The sequence below is a fragment of the Lutra lutra genome, chromosome 7 (genome assembly GCF_902655055.1).
Source record: "Lutra lutra chromosome 7, mLutLut1.2, whole genome shotgun sequence".
In the NCBI taxonomy this organism is placed as follows: domain Eukaryota; kingdom Metazoa; phylum Chordata; class Mammalia; order Carnivora; family Mustelidae; genus Lutra; species Lutra lutra.
In genome coordinates, this window is record NC_062284.1 from 30,686,116 (window position 1) to 30,707,002 (window position 20,887).

Consider the following 20,887-nt stretch of genomic DNA (forward strand, 5'->3'; position numbering starts at 1 on the left):
AAGCTATGTCACAAATCACCACAGACATCTTAGACATCATGGAATGCTATGCTGGAAGCACCATTGGTTGAGCCAAATGAGAGAGCACAAGTTCTAGGTCCCAAACCTCTCCAAAGTGACAGACTGGTCACCCAGGTGACTATGGAGAAAGACATGAACTCAAGATATTGAGTTCACAGACATTGAAAGATGTGACGAAAACTCAAGGTTGCCAAACTCTTCAGTGACCAAGACTGAAATACAAAGGAACAGAGTCTAGGGCAGTGTCTGATGAAATGATGGCATATGTTCTTTTTCTAATTACACAATGTAGAGCAGGCTTTCTCAACACGGCACTACTGACATTTTGGACCAGGTAATTCTTTGTTGTGGGGGCCTGTCCTGTGTGGGACAGGATGTTTACCAGTAGATCCTCTACTCACGACACGCCAGTAGCATATCTCCCCCACCATAGTCTCAACAAGCAAACATGTCTCAGGACACTGCCAAACAGCCGGGAGCAGGGTGGGTGGCTGGGAGGGTGGGGGAGATCAACCTCAACCTAGAACCACTGATTTGATTCCACCATAGAAGCTAAGGACATGCAAGACAGACCTACAAAGAAAACTGAGGAAAGTTTATGACTTTATTTTTATTCAGGCAGTAGTTCACACAATCTTTACAAAAAGCAACAAATGTTCCAAAGACATGCAATATGAACCAAGAAAGGTTGGACTAGCCCAAGAAACGGCACCTTACTACTTAGAGAAACTCTTGCTAATAGATTCCAGAGGCCAAGCAGTCAGCCATCCTTCCTCCTTCCCACACTCAGTGACCGAGGTGACGCCCAAGTATGCAAAAAATCAAACATACACACTCTGGCTCCCCCATGCCTATCAAGCTACTGCTCATCTTTCTATTCTCTGGGAGGGAGTCTACACCCTTCTAGAAAGCTGGCTCCACTAAAAGGCTCAAGACAGACAAAGCCTATATTGCCTGAACTATCCTCTTCCCAGGAGGACAGAAGACCACCCCGAACAGGCCAGCAACAACCCCCACCTGGTTGTATGCTGACAGGGCTCTACTGATCTCCCTCGAGAGAGAGGACACTCAGCTCTTTGTCTGTTGCCTTGTTTTACAATTATTTACTCTGCCCATCGAAATCTGATGGGCTTTAGAATGCTTGGCTCGATGGCATTATCCATCTTCCCATCACTCTGGTGTCAGAGAACACTATACTCTGTCTTAACGATCCGGACCTTAAGAAGCAATTATTTTCTAAGAGTTTCTTTAAAGAGAATCCATAAAATTACTTTGACTTCACATGTTCTAAGAAAGGGATTACAAAACAAAAGGTAATCTGTAGAGTCCTTTAGCTTTTTAAATTTTGCTTTTAGGTTGGCAGATGCCTGCTGACCTGCACCCCCACCCTGCCCAAGCCTTACAAAATACTGGGTATTCCTATTAGTTGACCAAGCTATGTTAGCTATGCTGTAGACAAAATTAATGTTTTACTTTGGTATATGGATGTCTGAAACAAAACCTTATTCTAAAATATCTGCAGCATAGGCTGCCTGGGTGGCTCAGTGGGTTAAGCATTTGCCTTTGGTTCAGGTTGTGATCCTGGGGTCTTGGGATCAAGCCCTGCATTGGGCTCCCTGCTCAGAGGGGAGTCTGCTTCTCCCTCTCCCCCCGGGCTCATGCTCCTTCTCTCTCTCTCAAATAAACAAATACAAATCTTTAAAAAAAAAAAAAAGGAAAAAAGAAAGTATCTGCAGCATAGCTAGGGCTGGGCAGCTGGGCTTCATCTGACTTAGGACAGAGTGAAATTACTGCAACCCAAGACCCAATGAGACCCAATGCCCCTTGAGGTTTCCACACGGCTGCTACTTAGATTATGAGTTCCTTAGTCCATGGGGCTCAGGCCTGGCCCAAAGAAGCCTCTGTAAAAGTCTGTTATATAAAAGAACAAAATGGACACTGCAACACACTGACAGTGAGATCATTTTGTATTACCTGCAGAAGATTGTTGTAACTGTTGCTGGAGCAAGGGATACTCCATTTCTGCTCTCTATAAGTTAACTGCGTAAGAAACAAAAGACTGTCAACAATACAAAAGCTAGTTTCATGGTCTGTAATGGTTTCTACAGGCTTTCTCCAAGGATATTTTTTCAGCCCCACTTCACAAACACAACTTTAAAAAAAGGTTTCTTTAATCCCTAAGCATATTGTTTGCTCCTTTTTTTTTTTTTTTTTTTTTAAGATTTTACTCATTCACTGAGTGTGTGAGAGAGCAGAGAGCACAGGAGAGCACCAGCAGGGGGAAGGGAGAAGAATGGGGAGAGACAGACTCCCCAATGAGCAGGAAGCCTGATATGGGGCTGGATCCCCGGACCCTGGGATCATGACCTGAGTCCAAGGCAGATGCTTAACCGACTGAGCCACCCAGGAGCCCTTTATTTACTGCTTTAAAGATGGGATTAGACAAAGGAGATGGGCACAGACCAAAGCGATTTTGTAAAACTAAATTCAAAAGGAAAAGGAGGTGTGCATCAGAGATTTCAAAGTCACCATAACCCAGTGACCCCCTAACCCAGTTCTCGATCTCCAAATCCAAGGCAAAGGGGAATTTAGGGTGTGAGATTCGGTCTCGGCTCTGCTGGTGTTTATAAAACATTCTGGCAGGTGCTCTGCCAGGCAGTCTATAATTAGTGAGTACGCCTCAGAAACTTAAAATGAACTCAAAGGGTTTCAGAAACCAGCAGCCAGCGCCTGAGCACTGAGCTGTGTAGTCATGGGGCTGCCGCGCCCAAAACCCGGCGCTGGGTGCCTGCCACTGTGCACTCGAGTGTGTGTGCACACGCCGCTTCTGAAGAGTCTCTTTTTTCAAAGCTCTAATGGCTTGACCTCAACACCTGCTGCACTTCCTGAAGACAGACAGGCTCTGGAGCTCCACTTGTTCCTCGCACGCGGCTGCACTTTCTAGGAACGACCGCACACACGCAGAGGCTGGCCAGCTGCCAAGGCGGGGGCAGCCCAGCCGCCTCGGGCCTGAACTTTCCCAGTGCTGTCAGGGCGGGATCCGCTACAAGCTGACTCAGCGGCCGGCATGGAACTCTGCCAGCCACAAGGCAGCGTGGGGGCTGCAGGCAACTCACAGATGTTTTGCTAAACTAAAGCAATCAGCCAGGAGGCGGGTCTGGGCTGGCGGCCAGGCTGCTGCTGTCGTGGAAGCTGGGACTCTCCGATCCAAGTCCCAGCCCAGCCACTACCGTGGGGCGAGCCAAGGGAAAACCCCAGGGCACCTCGGCATCTTCTGCCTGCTTCCGAGCCCAGCCCATCCCGTCCATGGGGCTGCAGCAGAGGATGGTGCTCTGTGCAGAGAGGAGCACAGGCAGCACTACCACCGACCACGCGCTAGCTCAGTCAGACCTCTCACCGTCCCTGGGAGAGGCACACTTCGTCATTTTCACTTCAGGGATGAAAGACCCACGCTCAGAGAGACTGACAGCCCTCCGGAAAGATCACAAGGGTAATAACTGGAAGAGATGAGAACTGAACCCCACTTTGCAGGCTCTGGAATCCACTGCAAATACCGCTGCGCTAAAACTCTGATCAACTACACAGGGCTCCTTTCTACAAAGACGCTGATTTTTCAGGCTCCAAAGGACCTTTCTTAGATGACTTCTCAGTCGCCCTGTGAAAACCCACAGCTCTTCACAACGGATTTCCAAAGAGCACCACTGGGCCACTGAAGAGCCTGTATTTATAGGAAGTACCCAAGTACTACCAGCTCCCTGTCTCAGCATCAATGAGTCACTTCACCTGGAACAACCCATCAGCAGCACTCCCGGCTCTTTGGGTGAGGAAAAACTGCATGGCAGGTCAGAAAGGGAAGAGCAATTAGAAACCAAAGGCCTGGTTAAGAACACAGGTTCCACCCCAATATAATTCTTTAAGACCCTAGAATCTGTATTTTTTAAAGCTCTCAGGAGGACTGTGAGGCTCACCCATGTTTGAAAACCAATTAAGCTTGCCTTGGCTAAGCTGGGAATTTTGAGGTCTACCCCTTCCTCTTTCTTCCTTTCTTTCTTTTAAAGATTTTATTTATTCATTTGACAGAGAGAGATCACAAGTAGCCAGAGAGGCAGGCAGAGAGGGAGGGGGAAGCAGGCTCCCTGCCGAGCAGAGAGCCTGATGCGGGGCTCAATCCCAGGGTCCTGGGATCATGACCTGAGCCGAAGGCAGAGGCTTTAACCCACTGAGCCACCCAAGCGCCCCTACCCCTTCCTCTTTCAAAGGGGATGGTGTAAGGGTGAAATGAAATGTCTGCAATGTTCTTTGTTGGAAAATATACACAACGCAACGCTTCTATGTAACTGCAAAACAACAAAACTGTCCTTAAAGGGCATGATCCTGGTTTAGCCTGGAGCTAAGGAACGGTCTTAGGCAAGACTGTTCTTTCACTAAAAGAACTGTAATTAGAGTCACACATCACATTTTTAGATATCCCGCATAACACTGTTGCAACCTCATCCTTCCTTTTTAAAAAAAAAAAAAAAAAAAAGAGACTGTACTGACATTCTTTCACATCCCATTTGAAACGATATATATTAGGACTAGTAACCTGCATATTTCACTGCTGTAATCAAGAAAACAAGTATGAGAAAAGAAATTCAAAATCTATTCATGGCTAGGCTGTTGGGTCACAGAGGTAGGGTGAGAAGGCGCGGACTGGCAGAGATGCTGGCCCTGGCAGGACTCTTCTCACCCAGCCTTTAGGAAGAACAAATGACCCCCTGCACCATGAAGACTGACCTGCTTGAGCTGCTCATCCAGATTCCAGCTCGGCTGCCCAGCTGTGGAGACTGAAGGTGGGGCCTTGGAAGCATCTTTGGTATGGTCTTCTTTAGCTTGCTGGCCACGCAGTGGGAGCCCTGGTGCTGGAAGCAGACCAGATCCAGGCACTGCTCTGGGGTCCTGGCGAGCCACTTTCTGCACATGGAAATACTTGGACGCGGCCTGGACCTCTTTCTCAGTCACCTCTGCAACTTCATCATCCCCATCCTCATCTTCCAGACCTCCCTCCTCCTCCTCAGGCTCGGAGTTCACGTTGCTCTGTTCAAAAACTCGGGCCACGGCGGCAGCCGGTGGCCCTCTGGCCAGAGGGCCCAGGGTAGGGCTGCCCGATGACCTCCCGGGGGGCGCAGAAAGGAGAGTCTGCTGTGCGACCAGCTTCTGGGCATACAAGAATGGGGCTTCTCTCATCTGCTGCCCCTGCTTCTCTCTGGCATCCATCTGCAGAGGCACCAGGTGTGGGGCCTGCTGTGGCGGTGGCTGCCGAGGCTGCTTCTGTCGTGCCAGGGGCTCCATCACTGCCTCAAGCTTCAGCCGCCGACTGGCATGGCTCTGAAGCTGGGGACAGCCCGGCCGGCACACTGGGTCTAAACCTTAAGTGATTAACAGAAACCACAAAGAAGGAGAAACAAGGGGGGAAAAACAATAGTAAAACAAGTATTAAAAGACTTTCTTTTTTCTGGTAAAGGGTTGGGGTTCTGAACACTAAACATACGCTTCTAAAGCCCGGGTTCTAGGAGGAGGAAGGGTGGGGGGGCGGGGAGGGGGAGTGGTAGGGAACTGTATGAAGAACAGGATTTAAGAGAGGAAATGCGGGATGAGTCTCAACAATGGTGGACAGCTGTGGGTTTAAAAAGAAGTACATCCTGATGGCATCTAGCCTGTGATCCTCTATGTCCTGATCTTCTTGACATTATCAAACGCTGGCCTCTTTATTACTGAAAAGGCAACCAGGTTTGCACTGCACAAAGGTTGTGAATATGAAAAATCACAATAATGAAGGAAAGAAGGGCCTACCTACAAAAGAGAGAATGAGGCTTATATTCCCAGGCCCATAAGAGAAAGAAAGTACCGTCCTAGCTAGACACAGAGCTATCAGGCAGACAGAATGAGTTCTCTCTTACAAAAGCAGAACACAGCAAACTGCTCTTAGGTTTAAACTTTTCAGATTTTCCCAGATTGAATTGCCGGCCTGCTTTTCAAGTAGGCTGAGCCCCGCTAACTGTACATTACGGACTCGAAAAGAATCCAATTTCAACAACATGAAAGAAACACGCAAGGAGGCAAGAGTTTCAAATTGCAGTGGTCACTCAAAAAACAAACGGGGGGGGGGGGATTCCTCTGGAGATTTTAAAGTTAATTAAACTGAACAGATATCAACATTGTCTAAACAACAAGCTAATGCCTCTTTTTCATAAACAGCCAGGTAAATCTCTTCACAGCCCTTTTCCTTCTGATTCGCTTCTACTATGATATTCTAGGACAAACGCAAACAGAAAAGGCTTTCAGGCCAAAAGTATTCTGGGGGCAGGTTTATCAGCATTCTTATACCAATCAGTCTCCAAACACAGCCCCCTTTCACACCCTCTTCTCCACTGTAGCTCCTCCTTTCCCTTCCTCCTCTCCAGAGCTCCAGCCCCAACAAACCTCACTTGAGTTATGTTTCCTCAGCAAGTCTCCATAACTGAATGGATTACTATGCACGGGCAAATTTTAGGTGAACAGGACTTGCAACATGGTGTGCAACGTTGTCATCACATGAAAGCAGCTCCACTGCACAGGTTGAGACTTGGTATTTGCATTGTTTCACTGTTTTAGAACTGAGTATAAAGATTAAAAATACTACATGTCTTCAGCATCTTCAAAAATTCATGGGGAAGGAATCACATCCCCAGCAATAAAAACCGCTTGCATTTACTAATCTTTTAATGGGTAGGCGGAAAAGGTGCAATTTTTAATGCCAGGCAAAAAAGTAAAGATAAAAATTCTCATTGTCTGTTCATCTGAGAAGCACCGCTTTTGCCTTTTGGAATCTGTGAAAGATTCAAATTCCAATTTGCCTCTTACTGCCTTTACTTCCTCTCTTGGCACTTGAGAAAGTGTGAGTTATGCCTGTCGCATTGCTTTCATTCTGCTTTAGCCCTTTTTATAGTGTAACATGAAAAGATTTACACCCACATTAAATCCAACTGGCAAAAATATTCATTTAGGATAAAAACAATTAGCGTAAAAAAAATTAAACAAAAGAATAAAGCAAATAATTCGGCGGTCATTTTAATTTTCCTTATAAGCATTACAGGCAATCAATCACAAGAGGAATCATTTTTCAACTGAGTCCTGCCAGTCTTTGAACAACTGCTTCTTGTCCTGTGGCACCATCTTCTCAGTGCGCTGTCCCCAGCAGAGGGGGACGTGTCTCACTGCCTCTTTACTAAGATTGAGATGACTCAGTTCCACAACTCAATACACACACCCTCCCCCCAAAGAGCCCATCTACGCCGTCCCTAAGCCGAAAGATCCAAACAACAATGCCACTTGCCTACAGTTCGAAAACTTGTGTCTCAGAAATCTAAACCACTTCATCCCTTCACGCGGCCCCCTCCCCCATTTCCCCTAAAGTTCTCGGACCACCCTGCCCGGCTCAAAGGAGCTGCTTGAAGCTTTGAGCCCGGCCTCCCCTTCCATTCCCGCTACCTTCGCTCCCGGATCCCTCTGGTCCCGGTCCCCTTGAAGCCCCATACCTCCTTCCCGGTTACGCGAGCCCCCCCGCCTTCTTTAGACCCCCCCAGTCCAGCCCTATCACTTTTACCTCTACCAAGCCCTCCCAGCCAATCCGCTGGCTCTTCTTCGATCGCCCCAACCCCACCTACCCTCGCCCTCTCAGTTCCCGGGGGCCCTCACTCTTCCCATCTCTTTATCTCAAATCACTCTAAGGGTTGCAGGGCGCTTCGGCTCTCCTCCCAGCGCTCTCACTTTTCCTCCGCGGGCCCCGTGCTCTGCCAGCCCGCGCCTTCGCGTCTCCCCCCACACACCTGCCTCCCCTCGCACCCCTCCGGCCCCTCCACCTGCTACAGTCCCCGCTCCCGCGCGACGGAGGGAGCCGGGCCCCACGCGGCTTACCTGTGCGGGGCGCTCCGGGTCCGCCGGTGGGGGTGGCGGCGACTACTCAGGCCCCGGCGGAGCAGCTGCGTCTCGGACTCCTCCGCAGCCGGGGGCCACAGCCGGGGCGGGGCCCGCACCGGAAGCGGCGCCGCGGGGCCGCAGCCGCGAGCCCGGGGCGGGGTGGGGGCGGGGCCACATTGGACAGGGGCGGGGCCTAAGGCCGGAAGCGGCCAAAAAGGGACCGAGGGGCGGGGTCAAGCGGAAGTGACTTCTAGGGACGGCCCCGCCCGATCGAGTCGTTGGCGGAAGCGGACTGACGCTGGCGGAAGTTTCCGCCAATGGGAAAGCGCGGACATCGCGGGGTTCCGGTGCGAGGACTTCCGCGCGGAGTTGGAAAGAGCCGGTGGGCGTCCACTCTTAGCCTTTTTTCTAGTTGCGGGGTTTGGTGTGGCGCAGCGTCCGGTTGGGAGGAAGGTAAATTAGGGACGAGACATGTCCGTGATTTCTTCTGCTTCGGTCCCCTCTCCAGTTCACTGCTCTCATATCGCTCTTCCTCCGAGATTCCTGCTTCCAGATCAGTTTTCTCTGAACTTCGACGGAAACCTGGCTGTCCCTCGAGGGTACTTCATCCCTTGGAGAATTAGTTCTCACTCCCCAGGTTCAGGAGGTCGGGGAGCTATGTTACGAATACGATCACCTCTTGTAAAAACCCTTGCTTCTCCAATGCTTTTAAGACTTTGCCACCTGTTTAACCGCCTCTTCCAGATCGTCTTGCTTCGTCCAGCTCCTTGTCTTACTTTTATCCCCTCTAGCTTCCACCTTGATAATTTTAGTCAAACTGCCGGGTTACCGTCCGGGCCTCATCTCTAGCGACCCTTAAATCAGCCTCCCAATCCTAAACAAAAACCTGGACCTTGTCACCAGAAACGTTATCTCGTCACAGATTACTAACTGGAACATCCTTCTGCCCAGTTACAGCCTGATGTCCTTTCAGCTTGACTGTTCAAGAACTTAACTTTTTTTAAACTTTATCAGTACTTATAATCCGTTGAAAGCCCCCATTAGTCCACATTCTTCACCCCCCCCTTTTTAAAAGATTTTCTTTTATATTTATTTACTTGAGAGAGAGAGTGAGACAGAGAGCATGAGCGAGGAGAAGGTCAGGGAGCCTGAGGTGGGACTCCATCGGGAGACTCTAGGATTATGACCTGAGCTGAAGGCAGTCGCGTAACCAATTTAGCCATCCAGGCGTCCTTCACTTCCCCTCTTAATGCATCTTAGATACAATGGTATTCCATTACAATCCTACTCTTACTCCTAAACCTGCCCACCACTCTTTTCCCCACCTAAGTTTTCCACCCTAGATGGACCAACATGCTTCTCCATGCCTGTATCTTGTTGTAGAAAATTGTCTTGCTGAACAGACTGGCATCACTTAATTATTAATTTCAACCTTAAATGGGCTCTGAACAATGCCTGGAAATTTCATTACAATATTTTTCTAGTTAACTTACTTTTCACTGTCTCTGCAAATCTGTAGCCCTACATTTCCCATACACCTTCCCCTGATTATCTTACCGTATAAGTAATAGAAAAAGCAGAATGCCCTATACCACCCAAATACAGAAACACTAAATAAAAAGAATACATGCACCCCTATATTTGTTGCAGCATTATTTACAATAGCCAGATTATTATAAAAATAGCCTGAGTGTCCATCAATAGAGAATGTATAAAGAAGATGTGATATATACACAATGGAATATTATTTAACCATAAAAAATGAAATCTTGCCATTTGCAACAATGTGGATAGAATTAGAGTATAATGCTATGTGAAATAAGTCAGGCAAAGGAAGACAAATACCATATGATTTCACCCACATGTGGAACTTAAGAAACAAACAGTGGGTGTCTGGGTGGCTCAGTCATTAACCATCCGCCTTCTGCTCAGGTCATGATCCTAGATTCCTGGGATCAAGCCCTGCATCAGGCTCCCTGCTCAGTGGGAAGCCTGCTTCTCCTTCTCCAGCTCCCCCTGCTTGTGTTCCTTCTCTTGCTATCTCTCTCAGTAAATAAAATCTTTAAAAAAAAAAAAAAAAGAAAAAAAAAAAAGAAGTAACATGGGGCGGGGGGGCGGGGAGAGACAAACCAAGAAAGACTTTTTTTTTTTTTTAAGATTTTATTTATTTATTTGACAGAGAGAAATCACAAGTAGGCAGAGAGAGAGAGGAGGAAGCAGGCTTCCCGCTGAGCAGAAAGCCCGATGCGGGGCTCGAACCCAGGACCTGGGATCATGACCTGAGCCGAAGGCAGCAGCTTAACCCACTGAGCCACCCAGGCGCCCAAGAAACAGACTCTTAACTATAGAGAACCAACTTGAGCGCCTGGGTGGCTCAGTTGCTCAATGTCTGCCTTTAGCTCAGGTCATGTTCTCAGGGTCCTGGGATCGAGCCCCACATCAGGCTTCCTGCTCAGTGGGAAGCCTGCTTCCCACTGCTTGTATTCCCTCTCGCTGTCTCTCTTTGTCAAATAAAATCTAAAAAAAAAAAAAAAAAAAAGAAAAACCCCCAAAAAACAACCAAAAACCAAACCAAAACAAAAACCATAGAGAACCTATGGTTACCATAGGGAATGTGGGTGGGGAGGTGGGTGATACGGATGATGGGGATTAAGGAGTGCACTTGAGCACTGGGTGATGTATAGAATTATGAAATCACTGTATTGTATACCCAAAACTAATATAATGCTGTATGATAACTATATTGGAATTAAAATGAAATAAATGTAGAATGTCCTAAGATCTAGAAATTAACATGTGTTCCCATTCTGTCTTGTCCTTCTATAACTTACTAAATAAAAAATATTCATTGAACTCGCTCTATATGCCAAGCAAGGCACCTGTTTAGGTACTTGTTAAGCAGTGAACAAAGTTCTCATCCTAAAAAATTTTTCTAGTGTTGAGAGACAGAAAAATATATGTATGCTATGACAACAAAGCAGAGTAGGGGTTAGACAATGGTGTCAGGTAGCTGCTATTTTACGTATTAGAGAGGGACTGATAAGTAGAAACTGGAATTGATTTGATGGGCTGAGCCATGTGGATATCTATGAAGGGAGTGTTCCAGACAGAGGAGACAGCAGGTTCAAATTCTCTGAGGCAGGAGCATGCTTGGCTTACTAACAGAATAGCAAAGAGACCCCTAGAGCTGAAACAGAATGAGTGAGGGGGATGGTGACAGAAAAGAGATCAGAGAGGTAGTCAGGGGCTCAATCCTATGGGTCTTTTAGGCCATGGTGACAATTCTGGATTGTCAACACTGAAACCACTGGAGAGTTTTGAGCAGAAGAGTGGCCTGATCAGATTTAAGTCTCTAAAAGGCTCAATCTAGCTGTTGTGTGCAGAACAGACTGCAGGGCAAGGGGAAAGGGTAGAAGCACTTGCCCTGGCAAAGGAAGATGGTGGCCTGAACTTAATGACAGCGGTGCAGGTATTAAGAAGTCAGATTCTAGGTCTATTATGAAAGTAAAGCCATGAGGATTTACTGATGGATGTGTAGGTTGAAGAAGAGAGTCGAGTCAAAGATGAAGCCAAGGTTTTGGCCTGAATAACTGGTAGAATAGTGAAACCATATACTCAGCTGGGGAATGTTATCAGAAGCCGACCCCAGTGAGGTATTACTCAGCAATATAAAAGAATAAAATATTGATATACCCAACAACTTGGCATTATACCAACATAATAATAAAATCATTCTGCTGAATGAAAAAAGCTAATCTCAAAGTGACATTCTTGAAAAGATGAGCACTGTAGTGATGGAGAATAAGTCAGTGGTTGCCAGTAGTTAGGGGTAAAGGAGTGAGTATAAAGAAATAGCAAAATGGAGGGTTTGGGGAGATGGGACTCTTCTGAAACCCAGAGAACGATACAGCAAAATACAGTCAATTTTATTGTATGATAATTTTTTTTAAATTTATTTATTTGAGAGAGAGAGTATGAGAAGGGGGAGGGTCAGAGGGAGAAGCAGACTCCCTGCCAAGCAGGGAGCCCGATGCGGGACTCAATCCCAGGACTCCAGGATCATGACCTGAGCCGAAGGCAGTCGCTTAACCAACTGAGCCACCCAGGCGCCCCTGTATGATAATTTTTTGTAAGCCAAACATTTCATACATGCTGGAGTTTCCCTTCCCAGTTCCCAGGGCTCTCCCTCTAACCTCTTGCAGTATTGTATCATTCCATCAGTAGTCTATCAAGCTCTAGTTTCAACCATCTTTTGCTTTAAAACAAACAACAAACAAACAAAAAAATATTTCCCTTGACCCCATATTCTATGACGAAAGGCTTATCTCACTATTCCCCTTTCCGGAAAAGTTTCTAGAATTACTATCCTCACCACAGCCCAAGTGATCTTATCTTTCCTTAACATGTTCTATGGTTTCCCGTTGCTCTTGGGATCAAGACTGAAATTTCTTCATGTGGCCTGCAGAGCCATAGCCTTCCTCTTTGGTTTTAACTCTTTCCCTCGGGTGCAGGAGTGGACCTAAGATGGCAGCCTTACTAGATGACCTCAGTCGTTAAAACAGAAAAGTCTCCTCCCACCCCAGTGGAAATATGTTTAAACCCTGAGATAAATCACCCATTCAGGTTATAAGGAATATCATTCAATCTCTCTATTTTGGCTTCCATGATAGAATTGAACAGAATAGCCTTGGTATTTTCCAGCTTCTCCCCTCAAGAGATGTAGTCTCTCCTCCCTTTGAATCTAGGCTTGGCCATGTGACTTGCTTTGTTCTATGGAATATTAGCAAATCTGATACAAAGAGATTTTTTTTTTTAAGATTTTATTTATTTGACAGAGAGCGATCACAAGTAGGCAGAGAGGCAGGCAGAGAGAGAGAGAGGGAAGCAGGCTCCCCGCTGAGCAGAGAGCCTGATCCGGGACTCAATCCCAGGACCCCAAGATCATGACCGGAGCCAAAGGCAATGGCCCAACCCACTGAACCACCCAGGCGCCCTACAAAGAGATTCTTTAAAAAGTGCTTACAAATGGTAGCTTGCTCTCTCTTGCTGCTGGGAACTCTTCTGCTACCTTGTGAAAAACTCACAGCTGACCTGATGGGTGAGGAGAGAAAGGATGTCAACACCTCATCTGACATCTAACCCATTGCCAGACATAGGAGCGTGGTCCCCTTAGACCAATTAGCCTGCCAAGCTCTGGACATGTGAGCCAGGCCACTGTAGACTAAGTCCAGCTGTGCTGGCCCAGACCCAAAGGAACCCCCAGTGAACCCACAGACCAGTGAAAAATAATGTTTATTGTTTTAAAGTTAAAGCAATAAATTTTGAGGTGGGTTAAGTTTTCAACAAAAGATAAAGGACACCCAGGGCATTTCTTTGTATCTAATAGGCTGGATTTAGTCAGATGTACTTCTTGGAGCTGCTTAGCACCTAAAGAAGAGAGCCACCATACATCCCCTTCACGTGGCTAGTCTAGGTTACCTTATGTTGTCCCATCTGATTTCTCACTGTTTTGCTTATTTACAACAAGGGTAATCTTACATGTCATGTCCGTTTTATTTCAACTTGTTCAGTAAAACTAATGTCATTTGTGTGGTTTTCACTGATTTTATTGCTATTTATTTATTTATTAAATATTTTATTTATTTATTTGACAGAGAAAGAGACAGCGAGAGAGGTAACATAAACGGGGAGTGGGAGGAGGAGAAGCAGGTTTCCTCCTGAGCAGGGAGCCCAATGTGGGGCTCTATCCCAGAGCCCTGGGATCATGACCTGAGCTTAAGGCAGATGCTTAATGACTGAGCCACCCAGGTGCCCCTATTGCTCTTTTCTTTTTTTTTTTTTTTTTTAAACCAAAGGCTGAATTGTGTAAGTAAGTATTGAGTGTCATTTGTATGTATGTTTTGTCTTAAATTTAAGCTTACATGTACAGGACGTAAAAACTAAGAAACAACAGGGAAATGGTCATATTATAGAATAGTCATGTAATTCAGTCATAACTAGTTAAGAGAAAGATGGCTTCCGTTTGCGTCCATGATAGCCAATATTAATTATTCATGTAATTGGGTCTGTCTCAATGAGATTTGACGTTTGAGCATGAATGAGTATCAGTTTGGGGACTCAAGAAACACAAAATGTTTTTCCATTGAAATTACTAGTGATGACATTTTCACCTTGCATTGGTTCCATGAGAGGTTTTGCAGGATTGACTAGCCTCGTAAGGCAGGAAAGGACTGTCCTGCAGTTACTATACCTTTAATGCAATGGAAAATTAAAATGTGACTAGATGATTAAGGTTTCCTCTTATCCTGAGATCAAGGTATAGCCTCAGGAGCCTCTCTGAGCGTGTGTAAAGCCTCTGCGAGTAAATGTACAGAAGGAATGTGACCATCCGGTGGGGTATGAAAGGTGGTGGATCAAGTCCACAGATTCCTGAGGGGACCTCCTCACGGAGCTGGAGGCACCCATAATGTTGTCTGCGGCCTGACTGGGCTTTCATTGTGCTGTGTGTTTTCCCATGGAGCAGGGAGGGTAAGCCCGTCAGGCTGATGCTTCAGTCCTTTCTTCTACTGCCCTGTTCATATTTTGAATCAGGCGGTTGTTACTTGGTGTCTGATGACTTGAGTTACCTGACATGTGAGTTTCCACAAGCCCGTCAACCCTGGAAAACTGTCAGCACCCAACAGCTGAGACCCAAAGCTGAACTTGGAGAATGCCTTCAAAGTAACAGGGACTCCCTTCTTCTATAGCCCGCCTTCTTTTGCAGGTAGCTGCTCTCCTGCTGTATTCCCTTTTGACCTACTCTCACTGCAAAGGTCCTGGGATTGGCCAACATCCTGATGGACTGCCTTGACTGTATGGTTCCGTCACTGAGGAAAAGAACAAGTCAAACCTCTAAAGCAATTAACAAGTGACTCACTGATCCCAAAGTGACTTGCTTTTGACTCACCCTTGGATTGTCTCACTCTCCTTGATGGTAAATTGAAAGCTGTCTTTGCAAACTCCAGCCAGATTTCTGTGATGGCTCTCGCACTCAACGGTCCCGCAGACTGTCAGAGCAAAAGGCAGCAGGAGGCATTTCAAGCCATCTGTCCCAGAACGCAACATCTGGTCATAGGTCTGTGCCTCTGGTCGGGGCTTTTTGGAAGCCATCTGGCTCCCCACCCAGTGGAGCTGTGATAAGCTTGACACTGTCAAGTGCTGGTGAGGCTAAGAGGAGAGGAAGTCTGAGCTGAAGCTGGACTGGCAGTGAACTTGGTTGGCTGGAAGACTCATGGAGCCAACCAGTTGCCATAATGTGTCCGCAGACCCCTACACATGCCCGGGGGCTTTACCTCCACCAAAAAAAATCTTTATTTCCAAGCACCAACACTGAATGTTGATTTATCAAGAACAGTAATATGCATTTTCTATTGTTAAGGTTGGCCAGGATTCTTTTTCTCTCTGAACTAAAAAACCAACAACACAACTGTCAATTTCAGGACTAAAGTTTAGAGAATTTAGGACAGTAAGTATTTTGGAAACATGGGCTCAGAGGATGCGAGGTATCATAGAGAAATGTCAGTGAAAAGCTTCCCAAAAATGGGGTGGAGGAAAGGAGTTTCTCAAATATAGGGTGGGGAGCACTTGGCTTTGTGCAGCTTGAGGAGTTTGGGTGCCTGGCTCATCATATCTTTATTGTCCCCACAAAGCACATGACACAGCCGTGTTCCCAGTGCCGGCTTACTGCTATCTTAGCCCTCATTCTTAGCTAAAGAAAACTGAGTATAGTATAAAGGGAGGCCCTGGTATTTTATTAAGGTGAACCACATGCAATGCCAGAGAGGTGGAAAGGGCTTGTCTGTATCCCGTGCCTTCATTTACTACTTTATAGCAAGAGCATATGTTGAAAGCTTTGATTCAAACCAATCTTAACATAGGATTTTCACCTGCTGCAGTTTCAGGGAATAACAGATAACCTTATTTGGGAATCTGATTCAGAAACTTCACCTTTAAAAACTGAGCTGGGGGCGCTCCTGGGTGGCTCATTTGGTTAAGCATCAAACTCTTGTTCTCAGCTTAGGGCTTGGTTTCAGGGTCGTGAGTTCAAGCCCCCTGCATCAAAAAACAAAGAAAAGAACCCAACTGAGCTGGGTTTTCAGGGTCTCCAATTGAAGTGAAAGTTTGATTTTATAATGCTTATGACTGCACTGTGATTATGCTGGAAGAGAATAGAGTGGTTCTAAAACTAACTGATCTAATAATAATATCCTCCTGACCAATTCCCTTCCATGCCACCCCCACCCCCCTGAAAAGCAAACTACTGAGCTTAACTGTGTGGTCATCAAGCAACCAGTCATTTCCTAATATGGACAGTTCAGCCGTCCAGTTTCACTTCTGGAATTCAAGTGCTAGGAGAATGGCATTTACATTTGCATGCGTTTTCTACAATTCTTTCTCACTCCCCAAAGCAGTGAAGTCTCTGTGTCATTTGTTTTAACATCAATGATAACATTGACAATGACTGAATTTCCTGGATCTGTAATATGGGATCAGCCCTGACCCAATACAGTTGAACCCTAATTGTTTGATAGAAAACTCATGAACAGTCACAAAATTTGAGGGCTTTGTCCTTATGAGAAAGAAAAGTTATCTCCAAAATGGGTATAGCCATTAAAAACAACGAAGTCCATAATTTCTACTGACTTGGGAAGATGCCAGTGGTAGAATTCTAAAAGTAACTACCAAATTACAGAAAAATATGTAAAATAAAAATTATTTCAAAAAAGAAAAAACTTGAATGATTTAATCTTTTGAAAAACAATTCCCATCTTAAGAATAAAGATATTTAGGGACGCCTGGGTGGCTCAGTTGGTTGGACGACTGCCTTCGGCTCAGGTCATGATCCTGGGGTCCTGGGATCGAGTCCCACATCGGGCTCCCAGCTCCGTGGGGAGTCTGCTTCTCCCTCTGACCTTCTCCTCGCTCATGCTCTCTCTCACTGTCTCTCTCTCAAATAAATAAATAAAATCTTTAAAAAAAAAAAAAGAATAAAGATATTTACGATGCATGCCCTAACCTCAGAGTCAAGTCTAACTTTTGCTATCTTTGGTCATTAGAAAAAAAATACTATATTAAGGAAAAATCTATAGTACTTCTTAACTGATAGTTATTATGTGCTAAGTGCTTCACTTACCTTCTCATTTAATCCTCACAATAATGCCCATTTCACAGATGAGATAACATGCTCACAGGAGTTAAGTAACGTGCCCAAGGTTATAGGGAGCAGGGCTAGGATTTGAACCCAGGGCTGTCTGACTGTAATTCATGCTAGTGACCACCATGCCATGTTCCTCCCAGTAGTGTCAGTATTTCACTTGTAACCATTTGTTATTTATTTTTTTAAAAAGATTTTATTTATTTATTTGTCAGAGAGAGAGAGAGCAAGCAAGCGCACAAGCAGGCAAAGTGGCAGGCAGAGGGAGAAGCAGGCTCCCTGCTGAGCAAGGAGCCCGATGCAGGACTCGATCCCAGGACCCTGGGATCATGACCTGAGCCGAAGGCAGCGGCTTAACCCATTGAGCCACCCAGGCGTCCCTGAGTTTATTTTGTAATACACAATTTATCCTAGTGTGCCATGGAGAATCAGTAATGCCACATATTAGCTTTGCAATTTGGCTAAAAGAAGCTAAGTCCTGCATCAGAAAGTAAAACTAGAGCATTCTGTACATGAGGCTGACCTGTATCTTGCATTTGCAGAGGACCAGTTGAAAGAACGTGAGCGTGAGAGTGTCTAACAAAAGACCAGAAACAGCCTAAATGCCCATCAGTCGGGAACTGGTTAAATAAATAATTAAATACACTATCAAGAAGTGAAAAAGAACGTAAAGAAAAAATGAGGAAGTTTTTTTTTTTTAAGATTTTATTTATTTATTTGACAGAGATCACAAGTAGGCAGAGAAGCAGGCAGAGAGAGATAGGAGGAAGCAGACTCTCTGCCGAGCAGAGAGCCCGATGCGGGGCTCGATCCCAGGACCCTGGGACCACGACCTGAGCCGAAGGCAGAGACTCTAACCCACTGAACCACCCAGGCGCCCCAAAAATGAGGAAGTTTTTAATGGACTGATATGGAACACTTCCCAAGACATTAAATGAAAAAAAAAAACCAGGTTTGTTAAAGGGTGATTAGTATGTAACCATTAATAATTGTGTTTTAGGGACGCCTGGGTGGCTCAGTTGGTTAAGCAGCTGCCTTCGGCTCAGGTCATGATCCCAGCGTTCTGGGATCGAGTCCCACATTGGGCTCCTTGTTCTGTGGGGAGCCTGCCTCTGCCTCTGCCTGCCACTCTGTCTGCCTGTGCTCGCTCTCTCTGACAAATAAATAAATAAATAAAATCTTAAAAAATAATAATAATAATTGTGTTTTAAAGGATGTACGTATGTAATCATTATGTGGAACAAGCATGACTCATGGGGTATATCTCATGGGGTATACTGTATGACTTATGGGGTATACTGCAACAAACAGATCCAAAATGTGACTCAGCAAAATAGTTTCTTTTTTGTTTTGTTTTGGTTTTGTTTAAAAGATTTTTACTTATTTGAAAGAGAGAGAGAGAACAAGCAGTGGAGAGGGGCAGAGGGAGAGAGAGAGAGAAGGAGACTTCCTGCTGAGCAGAGAGCCCGATGTGGGGCTCGATCCCAGGACCCTGAGATCATGACCTGAGCCAAAAACAAATGCTTAACCAACTGAGCCACCCAGGCGCCCACAGATAGTTTATTTCTTGCTTACCTGACAGTCCTGGGCAGATATTCAGGTCAGGGACATGGCTGTCTTTTATTGCTGGTGTTCAGGACCCTAGGCTCTTCCTTCTTGTGCTGTCCCACCCCATAGTCACAAAGTGGTACACGTTGCTTCCAGTCACATTACATTGGAGAAAACTTTGTCATATGGCCACTCCCGAATTGGAAGGGGTGTGTGCCTGCAGAGAATAATGGCTTTTGGCAGACAGCAAGAGGTCTCTGTTACAGTTGGTCTTTCTGGTCACCAAATATACTCATCCTTCCCCAAAGGGAGACCACAAGAAGTCCTATCCAATTATGGCATTCATATGAAAATTTGGATCGCAGTCTTCTTTAATTGGCCTGAATGAATTTCCTCACGGTCCAGCAACCTATAATTAAAAGCCAAGTTGTTGCCACATCACCATTACCCCACTACACAGTGACAGAGGGGACAGGAAAACTGCAACACAAACTATTTGGAAGAGGGAGATTGGGAAACATGTAGTCATGTCCAAAGCAATCATGGAATCCTGCTAGATGGATATCGTGAAGACTCCCTTTCCGGTAGTGAAGGAAGCACCTAGAAGAGGCCCAATTTTGCTCTTTAGGAAAAATTCTCTTGTCCTTGTTCTCCTTGTGCCCTGGTTCGGCCCTCTGCCATTGCTTTCCCTGGCTATACGTGAGGTGGGGGCATGCCCTCCTTGGGGACTCTTGGGCCCTAACAGCCTGTTTCCCAATGGTGCAAGTCTAGAGACCCAGGTAGTATTTTATGGCTTTCCTTATTTATTCAGGCCAGGCTTGTGGGGTTGTGGCAGTACAGAATCTTCGGGTCGATTTGCTTCTAAGCAGCTTCTTGTACCAGAAATTATGCCTCAAAGATTTTTTTTTTCCAGGATAGAAGTATCAACTTTCATTTATTTCTTTTTTTTTTTTTAAAGATTTTTATTTATTTATTTGACAGAGAGATCACAAGTAGGCAGAGAGGCAGGCAGAGAGAGAGGAGGAAGCAGGCTCCCTGCTGAGCAGAGAGCCGGATGCGGGGCTCGACCCCAGGACTCTGAGATCATGACCCGAGCCGAAGGCAGCGGCCCAACCACTGAGCCACCCAGGTGCCCCATCTTTCATTTATTTCTTTACTCCACGCCTCTCTCTCTCAACTTCATGGCAGTTACAGTGAAGCCATATGAAACAAAGGTTTAGGAGGAAGGAAAGCCTCGAGACTTTTCTTTGCACTCGTGCTGGAGTCCTCTGTTTAACTGAAATATCTTTGTGGATAACCTTTTCAGTCTTTTTTCCTGCTGTTGGGGCACAAGACCCTAGTTCTGGGCTCCCTCAAGTCCTTTTCGTGTCAGCTTGCAAACCAGGACATTCTTGCTTGAGCTTGCCTCTTATGGTATCTTGTTAAACACAGCAAGGAGTTGCCAATACACTCCGACATTCTGACTCATGATCATGACTTCAGAAAACCATGGAAAGAAAGAGAATGTTTTTTCTTTTTACCTCCTCAAGTGTCCCTATTAAAACAGACACCAAAAAAAGTGGGTTGTTCTTTTTTTTAAGATTTTTTTAATTTATTTATTAGGTTAAGAGAGATACAGAGAGAGTGAGCACAAGCAGGCAGAACAGCAGGCAAAGAGAGAAGCAGAATTCCTGCTGAACAGGGAGGCCGATGTGGGACTTCATCCCAGGACCCTGGGGATCATGACCTGAGCAAAGGCAGATGCTTAACAACTGAGCTCAGCGGGAAGCCTGCTTCTCCCTCTCCTACTCCCCCTGCTTGTGTTCCCTCTCTCGCTGTCTCTCTCTGTCAAATAAATAAATAAAATCTTAAAAAAAAAAAAAAGAAAAGTGGAGAGAACCAAAGAAATATTGATACTTTAATGAGCTAAATTAGCAGACAGCAATTAAGTTCCCATGGCCTTGAGTACTGTCCTCAGTACTTCAGACTCCGTGTTCTTAGGGCACCTGCGTGGCTCAGGCCTCTGCCTTCAGCTCAGCTCATGATCCCAGGGTCCTGGGATGAGCCCTGCCTTGGGCTCCTTGCTCAGCAGGGAGTCTGCTTCTCCCTTCCCCTCTGCCGCTCCCCCTGCTTTTGTGCTCTCTCTCTCTCTCTGTCAAATAAATAAATAATATCTTAAAAAAAATAAGACCCCATGTTCTTCCCATT

General features: G+C 45.9%; 2 protein-coding genes across 2 annotated transcripts in view; one reads left to right on the top strand and one right to left on the bottom strand.

Moving 5' to 3' along the window:
* Positions 1-8,076, bottom strand: part of ARID3B (AT-rich interaction domain 3B) — a 55,961-nt gene extending 47,885 nt beyond the window's left edge. Inside the window, exons 1-2 of the mRNA XM_047737350.1 lie at positions 7,957-8,076; positions 4,798-5,429 (exon numbers count right to left, since the gene is read on the bottom strand). Of these exons, the coding sequence (XP_047593306.1) occupies positions 4,798-5,352 (555 nt within the window). The 5' untranslated portion in view covers positions 5,353-5,429; positions 7,957-8,076. The remainder of the gene's footprint in view (positions 1-4,797; positions 5,430-7,956) is intronic.
* Positions 5,654-17,750, top strand: LOC125104379 (translation initiation factor IF-2-like). The gene is made up of 3 exons (XM_047737028.1): positions 5,654-5,679; positions 7,497-8,412; positions 17,695-17,750. The coding sequence occupies exons 1-3, from the start codon at positions 5,654-5,656 to the stop codon at positions 17,704-17,706; spliced, it is 954 nt and encodes a 317-aa protein (XP_047592984.1). The 3' UTR covers positions 17,707-17,750.
* Positions 17,751-20,887: the final 3,137 nt, after the last annotated feature.